We start from the raw sequence: 17,540 nt of genomic DNA, 5'->3' as shown, positions 1-17,540 counted from the left end.
GCCAAGGTTGAATTCAAGAGCAAATGTTACTTTCCTACATGTAAAAGTTTGCGGCATCAACCAACCCCTGACATTATTTCTCTCCGGTGGATGGTATGGGAGGAATTATGTAACAAATGCACCGTCTATTCAGGGTATTGTGTAATCCTTCTGTAATTCTGTGCTAGTACAAGAATGGAGATTTAGTATTGCGTGAGTAATGCAGATTCCTAATAATCTCAGTTTTGTTTTGTTTTTTGTTTACGTTTTTCTTTAAAAATAAGCAGCTAGTCCTTTGTATTGTTGCAGAGATGGTGTTCAAAGCGTTCGGGCAATTGCTGGTAGAGGGTGAGGATCGCGAAGAGTTCTGGAGAATTGAATGGACCCACGGAGATCCTTGTCTCTCTTGTCTGACTAGGATAAACATAATAAATTATACAAAATGGATGGACATCTGAGTAATTTGCTTAACTGGTAGAAGGTTCAGCATATAGCCGTGACGAGGGTTTTCTGGAAAACACTGAATTGGGGAAGAAAAATGCAATGCGAATTAGATTAATTTTCGTTGAGAAATTTTCAGTTCGCATTTGAAAATGCGCCATCTCTCAAAAGAATTTGGCTTTCCTTGCCAGTACATTAACTGTTCTGGTTTGGTTGCTAGATGTGAGAAGGTCTGATTTGAGCAACCGAGTTTAGAGTCCTCCAGTGGCTAGGAAAGCCATGTCATGTGATGCGGTGTGGCGAATAGCACTTGCTATGTTGTTTTCAGAAAACCACCACCTCTTGGAACCAGATTTTCCACTTATGAATCGCTGGGCCGGGTGGATGTGTGTGTGTGTGTGTGTGTGTGTGTGTGTGTGAGATAGAAGGACATGTTGCTGTTTGTGAATACTTCCTGCCCTTTAGGGATATGGCAGGGTTACTACAACAAGAGACAAAATGTTGGGTGTTGCAGAGCTTTGATTTAATCAAACACTGAGCAGGGGTTGGACTCGATGGCCTTATAGGCCATTCTAACTCTACTATTCTATGATTCCCACCATTGTTCTTCTGCAAACATTGGGGTCCCTTGAAGCCTACTGATAATATCTTATAATAGAATAGTAGAGTTATAGTAGAATAGGGGCCGATAAAGCCATTGAGTCCAACCCCGTGCTTAATATAGGAATCCACCCTAAATCATCCCTGACAGATGGCTGTCCAGTTGCCTCTTGAATGCCTCTAGGGTGGGAGAGCCCACCACCTCCCTAGGTAACTGGTTCCATTGCCATACTGCTCTGACAGGAAGTTTTTCCTGATGTCCAGCCGGAATCTGGCTTCCTATAACTTAAGTCCATTATTCTGTGTCCTGCACTCTGGGATGATGAAGAAGAGATCCTGGTCCTCCTCCTTTCATGGACTTGAAGAGTGCTATCATGTCTCTCCTCAATCTTCTCTTCTCCAGGCTAAACATGCCCAGTTCTTTCAGTCTCTCCTCATAGGGCTCTTATGTGTTGCTGGTGCCATTTTAGTTACATATGGATTATTATTATTATTATTATTATTATTATTATTATTATTATTATTATTTATATAGCATCAACAATGTACTTGGTGCTGTACAGAATATACAAATAAAACAGTAATACCCTGCCTACGGGCTTACAGTCTAAAATCACATTAAAACATATGAAAGGGTGAAGGTGTTACACAAAACAGAAATAAGGGAATAATCATAACAATGAGAACAGTAAATCAGGCGAAAATGCCAAAAGCGATGGAAAACAGATGAGTTTTCAAATGCTTATTAAAATCTAAGGTGGAACTCGTTCATAGATTCTTTGGAAGAGTATTCTAAGCAAACGGGGCAGCCAAAGAGAAAGGGCGAAGCCGGGCAAGAGAGATAGAAACTCTTGGGCAGGAGAGCAACATAGTATTTGAAGAACGGAGGATTTGAAAAACGGAGGGTACGAGGGAGATGGTAGAGTGAAATGAGAGAAGAAAGATAAGAAGGTGCAAGACCATGACATGCTTTAAATGTCAACAAAAGAAGCTTATATTGAATTCTATAAGGAATTGGAAGCCAATGGAGAGATTTCAACAAAGGAGAAACATGATCAAAGGATTAGCTCTTGGTGGCCATGCTTGCCTCAATTAATTGGACTTGCAATCCAACACATTGGATTGGAAATGGCTGTTATAGAGGATGACAATGCAGTAATTTTTTTTAGACTCCAGGTCAGGCTGCCTGGACTAGAGGCAAAAAAGTTTTCCATCCATGTGGGCCATAAATGAGTGCTTGATTCAAAACCAAACTAGGCAGGGATCATGTTCCAGAGAAGCATCTGAGAATCAGATGACTGACTGAAACATAATCTAGTGTATGTCATAGGATGTCCTAATCAGTTCAGCCGTTCATTTACCTAACTACATATGTGTGTACAAAACATTGAAGCGGAATATCTTACTGTTTTGACATTTGTACAAAGAGTGAAGTTAAATATTTGGTCCAGAGTTAGACCTACTTAGATCCATTGAAATCAGCGTGATACATTGCTCATAACGAATTTTAAGTCCTATCAATTTAAATGCATTTACTCTAACTATGTCTAACTCCGGATCCAACCCCATTACTTGCTCACTTCTTGGTATTGCTCACGCTTAGCATTTCTTGCTTGAGGCGCTTAAGATCTTTCTCCGAAGAGCGATTTTTGCCTGACCCAGATGGAGTTGTAATAGGATATTGATTTACATTTTTATTAGCATTCTTGCTGAAGCAATGTCTTTAAAATAAAATAAAGTTGAACGGAAATTAAAAGAAAAGCCAACCATTTTCATAATGGATGAGTACTTGGGAGGTGGAGTAGAAAGGCCTTGTGAAAGGCAGTTTTCTGTGACCTTCAGTGACATTTTAACATGTATAAAATAAAATTGGCGCAGAGATAGGCTGTCCAGAACTTGTTACCTGGAGAATATGTTTTATTCAATGGTGTCAGTAGGGAATTCCCAGCCCACAGAAGCATGTATGACTTCGGAATTCTTCATAAGATGTCACTACAATGTAAGGCATAAGTGGGCAACGTTTGGCCATCCAGATGTTGTTGTACTCCAACTACCATGTGCCCTAGCCAGCACTGCCAATCTTGAGGGCTGATAGGAGCTGTTGTTCAACTTCTGGAGGTCCACAAGTTGCCCACCAATGATGCAAGGGAACATTTAGCAGAAGAATGGCTATGCTGATTGGTTGGATGAAAGGAGAGGGAGGCTCCTCGGAAATCCCACTGAACTCACTGGAATTGACTTCTGAGTAAGAATACCTGGGATTGAGCTAAGAATTCTGTGACACAGTTTAACTGCATAATCTTATGCATCTCTACTTGGAAGCAGGCCCCATAGAGTTCAGTGGGGCTGACTCCCAGGCCAGTATGTATAGGATTGCAGCCTAAAATACTGTTTTTAGGGGTGATCAGGACATTCAGTAGGACTTGTGGTTTAGTCCAGCCCAAGACTGTACCACTTCAGGTGTGTCTTTCTGATTGCACCTTCACATTCCAAATCTCCCTGCATCTGTTAATTTGAATTGAACCCAGTATAGAATCATAGAATAGCAGAGTTGGAAGGGGCCTACAAGGCCATCGAGTCCAACCCCCTGCTCAATGCAGGAATCCACCCTAAAGCATCCCTGACAGATGGTTGTCCAGCTGCCTCTTGAAGGCCTCTAGTGTGGGAGAGCCCACAACCTCCCTAGGTAACTGATTCCACCGTCGCACTGCTCTAACAGTCAGGAAGTTTTTCCTGATGTCCAGCTGGAATCTGGCTTCCTTTAACTTGAGCCCGTTATTCAATTGGCAACCAGGGCAGGTCTCTGAAGACAGTTGTAATATGGTCCCAATACCATGCATGCATAGGTGTGTTCCTCAGCAACTGGTGTACATGGGCATAGTGCTTCCAATACTGGAAGTAATATGTAGCCATCATGGTTAGTAGTCATTGATAGCCTTCTCCGTGAATTTGTCTAATCCTCTTTCAAACTTGTCTAAGTTGGTGGCCATCATTACATCCTGTGGAAGTGAATTCTGTAGTTCCATACTCTGCGCTTGGGAGAGGGAGGAGGAGAAGGAAATTCTTTTTTCTGTCCAGGATCTCCCACTATTTAGTTCCTTTAGATTGCCAGGTCAGGCTGTCCTCTGGCAGTGATCCCTTTAACCACACAAATATAGATAATCGTGTATATTGTAATCTGAAGTGGTCCTCTCTGCTAACTCTTGACACAGTGAGAATAGGACCTCTGTGTTCAGCTGCAGTTTGGTCTGAATGCCAGTTCCTGGAGTGTTTTTGATCTCACTTCCTGCTTCTCAGAAGCATCTGGTTGGCTGTACTGAGGAAGGGATGCAAGCCTAGATGAACTCTGAATCTAACCCTGTAAGGCTTTTCCAATGTGGCACAAACTGTCATGTAAACATGTATCTTGCGTATGTATTCTTACGAGTCTTTGGTTAGTATTCAAAGTTAGGCCTGTGTCGAGTCGACCTATTGAAATGAATGAGACTTAAATAAGTCACGACTCACTTGAATCCCATGCATTTCAATGGGCCTGCTCAATGTAGGAGTATCATGTAAGAGTAACTCCTACTCAATGTAGGAGTAACTATGCATCCCCCTTCCCACATCATTTTTTTTTGTGGAGGACTTACTTTTGTGTTCTATCTGGGTAACAGGAGAAGCCATGGCCCATGTGGCCAACACACCTGTTGTGTGGGCTAGGAGTCCTGGTATTACCCAGGTGGCCCAGGAAAGTACAATGTTGGAGTAGCCTTCCCCCCCACTTCCATTGCTGCAAGGACGACATAGGAAGAGTGAACCATGGCCTGCTCTCTGATGGACCCTCTATGGAACATTTACTTTAATAGAGTTCAGTTGAGAGAGAATAACATTTGGGAATTCCATAGAATCATAGATCGTAGAGTTGGAAGGGGCCTACAAGGCCATCGAGTCCAACCCGCTGCTCAATGCAGGAATCCACCCTAAAGCATCCCTGACAGATGGTTGTCCAGCTGCCTCTTCAATGCCTCTAGTGTGGGAGAGACCACAACCTCCCTAGGTAACTGGTTCCATTGTCGTACTGCTCTAACAGTCAGGAAGTTTTTCCTGATGTCCAGCCGGAATCTGGCTTCCTGTAACTTACTGGAGCCCGTTATTCTGTGTCCTGCATTTAGGTCAATGTAAACATTTCCGATAGGACGGCGAATTGAATTTCACTTTATGATCTGAAAATGGTTGCCCCTTCCATATGTGTGACTAATGAATGGGTTTCTTTAATGTAGGCCTCTGACGAGGAACGTTTGGAGGAAGTAAGTAGCCAGGAGCCATGGCTGGCCGGCAACTGTTTTTGAAAAAAACGCATGGTCGCAACCTCTGGTTGACTAACAGCTTAATAATTGAAATGCTTTTCCTGATGCTGGGCGTATAGACTGTAAGACAGAGTTCTGAAGTTTGCCTTAGTAGCTGTTAACCCTCCAACTACTTATAGAAAGGCTTTATGAATAGGCTATCTATGGTCAAATAGACCTAAATTTAGTCACAGTGGTTTTTCTTCCCAAATTGAACTATATTGGACAGTAATTGTGAACCACCCAGAGAGCTTTGGCTATTCAGTGGTATAGAAACACAATAAATAAATAAATTCCTATTTCCTGCATATTTTTTTTAACAGAGAATTTTTCTTAAGCATAATGGTTTGTTATACAAGTTTATCATGATGCAGGGATGGCATTTGTCTGTAATGACCCCGAATATTAATTTCGTATGGGGTGTCCCCGGCCCCAGATATGTAAATTGTGCACTCTCCCCATCAACTCCAATTAACAGGTTTTAAGTAAAACACAAGAAAGCTTCGGAATGGGTACCACTTTTTTACCTTAAGTGGGACATCAACATAAAGTCGCGGTAGTGCTAAATGAGAATTCCCGCCATGTTGGGGTCACTCAGACTCCTCAGTACCATAGAGGTGCGGTGTTTTACCTCCTCTAATTTATTTGAATTGTGTTTTAACTGACTCCAAAAAACCCTGTATTTATGGGAGAATATGTAGAGCGTGAAGTGGCACAGGTTAGGGGGAAAGAATACCTTTTTAATGACTTAATACCTTTTTAATGATTTATTTATTTATTATTTTTGCATTTATATCCCGCCTGTCTTCCTCCAAGGAACCCAAGGCGGCGTACATAATAATCCTCTCAATTTTTAGCCTCACAATAACAACAACCCTGTGAGGTGGGTTGGGCTGAGAGTCTGTGACTGGCCCAAAGTCACCGGTTTCCATGGCCGAGGGGGGGACTAGAACCCGGATCTCCTGACTCCCAGTCCAACGTTTTAGCCACTACACCACACTGGCTCTCAGTGTTGACCCCAAAGGCATAGGAGGGTTAATCGAAGTATTAGCCATTTACTGTAGCCGTGGCTTTGTTGCCTTAATATTTCCGACTAAAACTGTGCGCCAGAAGTGTGTGGCATGCATGTTTCTGGACCGTGTGGCTTCTTTTTGTTCTGCTCCTCCTCTCCTAAATGGGTTCTTCTTAAAGTGATCTTTAGTACATTCATTTCCATGGACACCGTAGCACTTTCTCAGCCAGATGTGATGTGCTCGTGTGTGTGTGAGTGGTGAGTAAACACAACATACTAATATTGTAGCTTAATCTGAGAACAAGGCTCTCAACCCTGTGTCCTGTGAAACCTCACACATGTGCCGGCTTTACGTTGTGAGTTGTCCCATGTCTAAGTTCTTGTTTTTGTAGCCTTCGGTAGGCTACCAAAGCAGGGCGTTAGCTGTCAAAGCCACAACTTCTTGATGGCTAACAGAAGAGATTGCAGGACTTGTGAGTTTCCCAGGCCTCTTCTACATCAAGGCAAACTGTTATGGTTTAGATACACAGTAGAGATTTTACTTTAACAAATGTATGCAAATCAAAATATCTGAGCAGATCCCATATATATATATATATATATATATATATATATATATATACACACACACACACACACACACACACACACACGGCTTGGTTCTCACATCACCACAATCCAGTTGTTGTGAATGAGTGAGCAGGCTGGTGCTCAGTCCTTGGGTTATTTGCGGTGACATCTGAACCAGGCTTGTTTGTCCCCTGACGAGCCAAGACTTTGTTTATTTATTTATTTATTTCATTTCTATACCGCCCAATAGCCGAAGCTCTCTGGGCGGTTCACAAAAATTAAAACCATGAAGAGCATAATAAAACAACCAACAATTTAAAATCACAAATACAAAATACAATATAAAAAGCACGACCAGGATAAAACCACACAGCAAAAATTGATGTAGGTTAAAATATGAAATTAAAACAGCAGAGTTTACATTTCAGTTAAATTAGGTGTTAAAACACTGAGAAAACTAAAAAGGTCTTCAGCTGGCGATGGAAGGAAAACAGTGTAGGTGCCAAGCGAACCTCTCTGGGGAGCTTGTTCCACAGCCGGGGTGCCACAGCAGAGAAAGCCTTCCTCCTAGTAGCCACCTGCCTCACTTCCTTCAGCAGGGGCTCACGGAAAAGGACACCTGTGGATGATCTTAAGGTCCGGGCAAGCACATATGGGAGGAGGCATTCCTTCAAATAACCTGGCCCCAAGCCGTTTAGGGCTTTGAATGTCAATACCAGCACTTTGAATCGGGCCCAGACCTGGACTGGCAGCCAATGAAGTTGGAGAAGGACTGGCGTAATATGATCTCGCCAGCCAGTCCCTGTTAATAACCTTGCTGCCCTGTTTTGCACCAGTTGAAGTTTCTGGACCGTTTTCAAAGGCAGCCCCACGTATAACTCATTGTAATAGTCCAAACGAGAGGTTATCAGAGCATGGATAACTGTAGCTAGGCTATCTTTGTCCAGATAAGGGCGTAGTTGATAAATCAGCCTGAGCTGATAAAAGGTGCTCTTTGCCACTGAGTTCACCTGTGCCTCCAGTGACAGTTCTGGATCCAAGAGCACCCCCAAACTACGGACCCGATCCATAGAGTTGGAACCCTGGGTTGTTTAGCCACTCCTGCTCAAAGTGGGGGCAGTTGGTCAGCGCCCACAGTAAACCAGGGTTTAAAAAACCCCAAACTACCATCCTGGGTTGTTGCAATGAGCAAACGGGGCCAATGAAAAAAGGAAAGGGACGGGTAAGTTAAGGAAAACCGGGTCCTTTGCAGGAGAATATTTCTTAGATATTTACTAAAGAGAAGAATGGGTGGCTGGCTGGCTACCTCAGAGAGGTTTTATTGGGCACCTCCTTGAGGGAAAAGACTACAAGATGGTCTGTTCAAGCTATTGCCCAGCACAACATATAATTAACTTCGGAACCCGCTAGTACAAGATTGTTGTTGTGCCACTAGTGTACCCCGCTTTAAAATTTCATGGATGGGGGTGAGCAGGTCTATGGTGGTCAATTAGCCATGGTAGCTAAATGACCCCCCCCCTCCCTTCTTTAGATGCATGGTAGATAATGGGGACAAAAATAAGCAAAGGTGGTATTTTCCTTTCTTGAGGTTCTTAGTTGCATCTGACTAGGTTGTGTTGCCTGTTGAAGTAAAAATGTTGGACTAGATGGACCTTGGTCTGATGGAGAAAAGTGCACGAGCCATTCACCATCAGTGCGACTCAGCCAAGGTAGGGGTCACTTGCCCTGTCCTTTAACTTGGATGCAGACCCTGATTCAGTGTGAGCAATGTTGATTATTTGGCTCCCGGAATTGCCAGTTTTGGTTCTTGACACTAAACGTTTTGCACGTGACCTGGCCCGAACGACCGTTCTTCCTCCTCTCTCTCCCTTCCTCTCCGGTCACATTGGTTCCGATGGGAGGATTTGGCATGTGCTTGAAGTTGGAATCCTAATTCCCGCGGAACTCAATGGACCTTGTGTCTTGGGTAAGCGTGCTTGGTATTCTATTTAGCATCTCTCCCGCTAATGTCCTTGGGACTTGAAAGAGTGCTTAGTCTGGGGGAGATCATGACCTTTCTGAATGGGTTTACTCTGCCTTGAGGAATATTTATTATTATTATTATTATTATTATTATTATTTATTTATTTATTTATTTATTTATATATATAGCACCATCAGTGTACATGGTGCTGTACAGAGTAAAACAGTAAATAGCAAGACCCTGCCGCATAGGCTTACAATCTAATAAAATCATAGTAAAACAATAAGGAGGGGAAGAGAATGCAAACAGGTACAGGGTAGGGTAAGCAGGCACAGGGTAGGGTAAAACTAACAGTAGAAAGTAACAGTATTTGGGGAACATATTAAGAACATAAGAAGAGCCCTGCTGGATCAGACTGAAGGTCCATCTAGTCCAGCACTCGGTTCACGCAGTGGCCAACCAGCCATCGGCCAGGGATAAACAAGCAGGACCTGGTGCAACAGCACCCTCCCACCCATGTTCCCCAGCAACTGGTGCACACAGTCTTACTGCCTCAAATACTGGAGATAGCACACAACCATCAGGGCTAGTAGCCATGGATAGCCTTCGCCTCCAGGAATTTATCCAACCCTCTTTTGAAGCCATCCAAATTGGTGGCCATCACTACATCTTGTGGTAGTTAATTCCGTAATTTAACTCTACGCTGTGTGAAGAAGTCCTTCCTTTTATTTGTCCTGGATCTCCCACCGATCAGTTTCATGGGATGACCCCGGGTTCTAGTATTTTGAGAGAGGGAGAAAAATGTCTCCCTCTCCACATTCTCCATACCATGCATGATTTTGTACACCTCTATCACGTCTCCCCTTAGCCTCCTTTTTTCCGAGCTGAACAATCCCCGCTGTTGTAACCTTCCCTCATTGGTAGCTGTAAATGCTGTTGAACCGTTTTGCAGAGGCTTGAATTATGTGTCATGTAGAACTGTGTCCATTTAAAATATTTCTTTCTCTCCATTGACTCCAAAACAACGGGTTCATCCTGCTTCGTTGTGGCAATTCAAATGACGCCTCTCTCTATTTTTCTGTGTGGCAGCTCACCAAGTCTCACCGGCAAGGTCACATGGTCAAAGTAGACTGGCTGGACAGACTGACCTTTCGAGAAATTGAGATGATCAATGAGGTAGGTCGCTGGGCTTCTGAAGAGCTTTTCAGACCACACTAATGTGGAAACTTTGGGATAATAGGGCACCTGCAATACAGGAACCGCTGGGGGAAAGGGAGTGCAGCCATTGGGTTTGGGTCATAATTCAATGCATCTTCTTGAGGACATTGTTTTTCATAATGTGTACTGGAGGACCCTAAGATTTCTCAATAAAAAGACCTGGAGTAGAGAACATACTTCCCAGAAAGACAGGTTACTCACCTACTCCTGATGTCCATCTACAACAGCCTTCCTCAACCTGGGGCGCTCCAGATGTGTTGGACTGCATCTCCCAGAATGCCCCACATCTGGAGCGCCCCAGGTTGAGGAAGGCTGATCTACAATGAGCTACAGCTGGTGTGGGTCAGATACGTTTCAGGGTACAGTCATCAGTTCAGTCTGTTAGCAACTCTCTTTGTGAAGGTATACTAGAAGGTCTGCGGAGACTTGGGAATTCCCTACCTGTTCCCATTTGTATCCTTCCTGCCTGTGCCCTTTTTACTGTATTCACTGTGAATGCCTGAAAAGGGCTAGCTAACCCCAGTTATGGGGTATTATAAATCATGTTTATAAAGACTTCCTTCTCCCATGTCAAGCTGCCTACTGTTTGAGATCTTCTTCGTGTGCCCTTCTGCATGTCCCACCACCAACTGAGGTTACGTTCATGGGAACATGGGACAGGGCCTTCTCTGTGGTGGCACTATCCCAAAGGAAGTTCAGCTGCCTGCCCCCCTCCCCTTCTGTTTTAGGCGGGCTTTCAAAATCTTTTTGCTCTGTCTGGCTTTTTAGTATTTTAAGGGCATAATCCCATACATTTTTAGACAGAGAAAATGTCATACAGCTTCCAGCATTCCCCAGATAGCCATGCTAGGAGTTGTAGGACTTTTTTATTTATTTATTTATTTATTTATTACATTTTTATACCGCCCAATAGCCGAAGCTCTCTGGGCGGTTCACAAAAATTAAAATCATCATAAAACAACCAACAAGTTAAAAATACAAATACAAAATACAATATAAAAAGCACAACCAGGATAAAACCACGCAGCAAAATTGATATAAGGTTAAAATACAGAGTTAAAACAGTATAATTTAAATTTAAGTTAAAATTAAGTGTTAAAATACTGAGTGAATAAAAAGGTCTTCAGCTGGCGACGAAAGGAGTACAGTGTAGGCGCCAGGCGGACCTCTCTGGGGAGCTCATTCCACAACCGGGGTGCCACAGCGGAGAAAGCCCTCCTCCTAGTAGCCACCTGCCTCACTTCCTTTGGCAGGGGCTCACGGAGAAGGGCCCCTGTAGATGATCTTAAGGTCCGGGTAGGTACATATGGGAGGAGGCGTTCCTTCAAATAACCTGGCCCCAAACCGTTTAGGGCTTTAAATGTCAATACCAGCACTTTGAATCGGGCCCAGACCTGGACTGGCAGCCAATGAAGTTGTAACAGGACTGGCGTAATGTGATCTCGCCAGCCAGTCCCTGTTAGTAAACGGGCTGCCCTGTTTTGTACCAGCTGAAGCTTCCGGACCGTTTTCAAAGGCAGCCCCACGTATAACGCATTGCAGTAATCCAAACGAGAGGTTATCAGAGCATGGATAACTGTAGCTAGGCTATCACTGTCCAGATAAGGGCATTTTTTCTGTCTAAACATGTGTAGGATTGCACACTAAATCTCTTAGCAGCAGACTCTGTTTTTAAATGTCTCTCCTATTCTCAATTTTTGCTGTTGGAAGCCCCCCTCTCAATTTTTTAAAAAGTTTATTTATTTATTTACAATATTTATATACTAAACCCATTCAAAATTTCAGAGTCGTGAACAAGATAAAATAAAATAAAAACACAGTAAAAACACATTAAAATAGGTTGTTGTGTTTTGTTTTTTTAAAAAAAGCAAATTGCAAAGTGAACCACAGCTGGTCATCAAGGGAAGGCTTCCTGGAACAACGACGTTTTCAGGAGGCGCTGAAAGGAATGCAAAGTTGGCACCTGCCTGCTCTCCAGAGCCAGGGAATTCCATAGGAGGGGGGGGCATCACACTGAAGGCTCTGCCGCGTAGAATGAGCTCCCTAAGGAGGTTCGCTTGACACCTACATTATATGCTTTTAGACGCCAGGTGAAGACCTTTTTATTCTCCCAGCATTTTAACAATCTACAAATAAATTTTAACTTGGTGTTTTAAATTTGTAATTTTGCATTGCTGCTGTTTTTATCTAATTGAGCTTTTCTGTTGTATTTTATATTATGGTTTTATACTGTTGTTTTATACTTTGAATGTTTTTAATTTTTGTGAACCGCCCAGAGAGCTCCAGCTATTGGGCAGTATAGAAATGTAATAAATAAATAAATAAGGAACTGTCAGATCTCGGATTTTCTATGGGCTCATCTACACCAAGCAGGATATTCCACTATGAAAGTGGTATATAAAAGGCAGGAGCCACACTACTGCTTTATAGCTGTATTGAAGTGCACTGACAACTGTTGGGGCCCATTGACACAGACCATATACTGTTTTCATAGTTCTATATCCTGCTTGGTGTAGATATGTCATGGGCTCCTACAGCTGTCAGTGCACTTCAGTACCACTATAAAGCAGTAGTGTGGCTCCTGCCTTTTATATACTGCTTTCATTTATTTATTTATTATTTATTTATTAATTACATTTCTATACTGCCCAATAGCCGGAGCTCTCTGGGCGGTTCACGAAAATTAAAAACATTCAAAGTATAAAACAACAGTATAAAACCATACTATAAAATGCAATATAAAAACTCAACCAGATAAAAAGAGCAGCAATGCAAAATTACAAATTTAAAACACCAAGTTAAAATTTATTTGGAGACTGTTAAAATGCTGGGAGAATAAAAAGGTCTTCACCTGGCGTCTAAAAGCATATAATGTAGGTGCCAAGCGAACCTCCTTAGGGAGCTCATTCCACAGCCGGGGTGCCACTGGAGAGAAGGTCCTGCTCCTGGTAGCCACCTGCCTCACTTCCTTTAGCAGGGGCTCAGGGAGAAGGGCCCCTGAGGATGACCTTAGGGTCCGGGAAGGTACAAATGGAAGGAGGCGTTCCTTCAGATAGCCTGCCCCCAAGTCGTTTAGGGTTTCCACTTTCATAGTGGAATATCCTGCTTGGTGTAGATGAGCCCTATGTATCCAATGCTGGGTTGCTGCTGGAAGGATCAGAGGAGTGACAGGTGCTTTTCACTTCCCTGTCCTCATTTTACGAAATTTTCCTCTTGACTGACCTCTGAGCCTGTCTAGAGATGGCGTGTTGGTGGGGGGTCTCGAGGCCATAGGATTTCTCGTACCCTGGCCTCACCTTTCCCCTCCCTGCCCACAGGAATGCCCCCTTTTTTCTCCTTCTGGGGCTGCATTTGCAACCTCACGAACAATGGGCATGGTTCTTTCTGCAGCACATGTGAGAGGGTGCAGCGTAGGAATCTGGAGTCCCCCTTCCTGAGATCATAGCTGTGTCAGAAACATCGGGGGAGGGCGGGGGCTCCAAAAGGTGACTTCTCCATTTATGAAGAAAGAAATAGTTTTTTCAAACATCGTTGCCATAAGAGCAGACAAATACATTTTTCAAACGTTGTTGCTGTTAAAGCAGACAATCTGATTCATAAGATAGGGCCACAGAGGACAATTGATTCTTTCCTCTTTTGCAAAGGAATATTCCTCATGCTAACACTACCTCTTTAATGCAGTTTATCCTTAATGTTAAATATCTCTTCCTTTTCTTTAAAAAAAAAATAGAGTGAGAAACGGAGTTCTAACTTTATGTACTTGATGATTGAATTCCGCTGTGCAAAGAGCGACGACAAAGAATACGGCATCGTATATTATGAGAAGGTATGTAACATTTGCAGGTTGTTAATTTTTATTTAGGGCACAATCCTATGCACGTGCAGACAGAAATACGTCCTACAATTCCCGGTATCCCTCAGCCAGCCAGGACTTATTTCTGTCTATTTTTTTTAATATATTTTTTTTATTTAATACATCCAAACAATACATCAATACGATATAAAACAATACTACATAATACACAATAATATAAAGTAAACATTTGATAAACATATATTCTAACTTAGTTCTCTCTAACGTAATCATACTTAACATAAAAGTGCTCCCCCCAACCACGGGATCTTATTCATGTTTCCAAAATCTCATTGCTTCCTCTGGAGGTGTTTTCCCTCTCCCCTTTAATAATACAAATTCTAGAAACTGTTTCCATATTCCATCAAAATCATACATTTTTATCATTCCTCTTCTAACTTTTATATTACATGTTAATTTATCATTAATAGCAATATCCCATATTTCTTACCAATCTTCTATATGATAATCCCCTTGAACCTTCCAGTTCCTAGATATCATTAATCTTGCTGCTGTTAACAAATTCGTTATCAATTCTTTTGTCTCTTTATTGCAATTCAGTTCTCCATATAATGATAACAATGCCACTGTAGGTGTCGCTTCGATCTCCATTCCTAAAATTTCTTTTATGTCTTTAAACACCATTTTCTATAATTTTTGAACAAATTCACATTCCCACCACATATGTAAATACGTTCCTTTCTCTTGACAACCTCTCCAGCATGTTGCTGAATTCATCTTATTTATTTTATTTAATTTTACCGGGGTTAGGTACCACCTCCAAACAATCTTATAATAGTTTTCTTTTATCCTCACAGACATATTTCTCAACACTCGTTGTTTCCACTACTAATTTCTGTCTAAACATGCATAGGATTGCACTTATTTTGTTTAAACAGCCAGAGAAACTCGCTTCCGTCTTCCCGTTCTGAAATATTTGCTTCCACAGTAGCAGCAGACAGTTTCTAAGTATCAGATGTTAATATGTACATGCAGATCAAATATAAAAGTTGTGATTAGGGATGTCATGAGCGTCCTGTTGTGTCCGGGAATCTGGCAGGCAAACCCTGTCCGGGTCCTTGGACCTAGCTTGCTGAGCTGTGGAGTGCTCGTGCGAATGCTCATTGAGTGTGCCGCGGTCCACCTGTGTCCACAGCCACCTGCAAGCCAGCATTTCTAATAAAATCTGGGCTCCTGAAAGTGAGCAGATCTGATCTTGTGCACACTGGCAGTGAAACAGATTGGGTGGCCTTGAGTCAGGCTGTCTGTGAAGGTTTGAGGCCTAGAGAAGCAAAGTAAAAAGGTCAGGCCTTAAGAGGCCTGAATTATTATTTTTCTGTTGGGAAGGGGGTATCCCTGAGAACAGAAGTTTCGTTTCTCCAGTTAAGATTCATTTCCTTGGTTAACTTGCAATTCTCCAGTTTAGTTTCACTTCAGAGTTGGAGCAGTACTTTCTGATTAGGGGAAGAAGGGGATAAAAGAATGAGAGAGACCAGAGCCAGGGAAGACCAGACTATAAAGAAGGAGCAGAAAGCTGCCTGAAGTCATCTAGGTGCAGCTTAGGGTAAAAGAACCTGTGTTTTTCTGCAACTGTTATTTTCTTTTAATGCCTTTTGTATCACTCCACTCTATTGAATAAACACCATTAATTGTAACTTGCTTCTTTTAATTCACTAGTAAACTGTTGTGCTAAACCTAAAGTGTCCGGAGTGTCTCTCATCCCACGTCTACAGCCTAAACCCCACATTATTGGGAAGGGGAACATAAAAAGAAGGAAGGTGGGTCTCTTTAGGAGGCCAAAGTTCCTTAAGGAGTTGCTCAGGGGGTCCAGGTCATAGGTGGAGCCTTGACATAGTCTTTTTCAGGGACACAGGAAACTGCCTTATACTGAGTCAGACCATTGGTTCATCTAGCCCAGTATTCCTGACACTGACTGGCAGCATCAGCTTTCCCAAGTTTCAGGCAGGATTCCTTCCTAGTCCTACCGGGAGATGCCAAGGATTGAACCTTGGTTCCTTCTGCATGCAAAGTGAGTGCTCTACCACTGACCTATGCCTGCTCCCCTCTTTCTGTCTCTCCCTCAGCCTAGACTACCTCTCGCAGCTGATGTGAGGGTAGATGCTTCCCTGAGTTCATTAGAAGGAAGGACATCCCATTTATTTCTTTATTATTGCATTTATATCCTGCCTTTTTTCTCCAAGGAACCCAAGGCGGCATACATAATCCTCCTCCCCTCTATTTTTTATCCTCACAACAACAACCCTGTGAGGTGGGTTGGGCTGAGAGTGTGTGACTGGCCCAAAGTCACCCAGTGGGTTTCCATGGCTGAGTGGGGACTAGAGCCCGGATTCTGCATTGCACTACCTGCCATCTAGTGTCAAAGTCACAGAGAAGTTAGCCTGTGATGTTTCTTGCTGAATGCTAGGAGAGTGAAATATACGTGGAGTTCTTCCAGTAATTTATGGCATAGCGTTTGGACAATCACAGTAAATGTCCTTCTTCTTTCTGCCAATGTTCACATTGAGCAGTTTATACGTAGAGTACAATTTGACTTACAGTGCAATCCTATACATGTCCACTCAAAAGTAAATTCCACTTGGTTCAGTGGGATTTACTACCAGGTGTGTGTGTGTGTGTGTGTGTGTGTGTGTGTGTGTGTGTGTGTATGTAGATTTATTTATTTATTTATTTATTGCATTTCTATACCGCCCAATAGCTGGATAGATAGATACACGCACACATACACAAACACATATATGTGTGCATTGTAGCCTTACTATCAGTCTTCTTACGTGTGCAAGATTGCAAAAATGGTGTAGGATTTCTCAGCAGGTCCCAGCTAAAGGGTTTAACAGGAGTTTCTTATGATACGATCACTGCCCTTCCTTTACAGAATTGTTATAACATGGTTTGAAAGGGGGCTTGAAAGAATGGAACTAGAGAGGCAAAGAGAAGAGGGAAAAAAGGAAGGTGCCCTAAGCCAGACGTGTTTGCTCACTTTAAGCCATCTGTTAAACGGCTTTTTAAATATGTTTCCCCCCCAAAAAGCATTTATTTCATGTAAAAAAAACACTCAATAGAACAGACTAAACCATACATTCATTAAGAATGGCAGTGAGAATTATGTATTTTGAAATGTGCTAATAGCTGTAATTACGATACTTAGAGGAATTGGTGTTTCAGTTTTTTTAGTGTTTTTTTTTTAAAAAAAAACCCTGCTGTGCAGGAGCAGTGAACTAAGCAAAGTTATCTCCAGCTTTCTACCACAACTCTCTCATGGGAAGTTAGCTTGTGGTATCCATTTATTTCGGGTTGAGGCCAGGAGAAAGCTCCACACTTCAAGAAGGACGCAGACAAGCTGGAGCATGTTCAGAGGATGGTGAGGATGTTCAGGGGTCTGGAAACAAAGCCCTATGAAGAGAGACTGAAAGAACTGGGCATGTTTAGCCTGGAGAAGAGAAGATTGAGGGGAGACATGATAGCACTCTTCAAGTACTTGAAAGGTTGTCACACCGAGGAGTGCCAGGATCTCTTCTCGATCCTCCCAGACTGGAGGACACGGAATAATGGGCTCAA

At 42.6% G+C, this 17,540-nt stretch overlaps 1 protein-coding gene across 3 annotated transcripts in view; it reads left to right on the top strand.

Annotated features, from left to right (window-relative positions):
* The window catches only part of PIK3C3 (phosphatidylinositol 3-kinase catalytic subunit type 3), a 151,270-nt gene that overhangs the window by 10,284 nt on the left and 123,446 nt on the right, over positions 1-17,540 (top strand). For 2 of the 3 annotated variants that reach the window (XM_063128299.1, XM_063128297.1), the window contains exons 5-7: positions 5,283-5,309; positions 9,983-10,069; positions 13,842-13,937. In XM_063128299.1, coding sequence (XP_062984369.1) covers positions 5,283-5,309; positions 9,983-10,069; positions 13,842-13,937 — 210 coding nt within the window. The remainder of the gene's footprint in view (positions 1-5,282; positions 5,310-9,982; positions 10,070-13,841; positions 13,938-17,540) is intronic. The other variant, XM_063128298.1, reaches the window with a different exon arrangement.

The sequence above is a fragment of the Elgaria multicarinata genome, chromosome 6, assembly GCF_023053635.1.
Source record: "Elgaria multicarinata webbii isolate HBS135686 ecotype San Diego chromosome 6, rElgMul1.1.pri, whole genome shotgun sequence".
Lineage (NCBI taxonomy): Eukaryota > Metazoa > Chordata > Lepidosauria > Squamata > Anguidae > Elgaria > Elgaria multicarinata.
The sequence above is the reverse complement of the archived record's forward strand: the minus strand, read 5'-3'. Positions and strand labels throughout refer to the sequence as shown.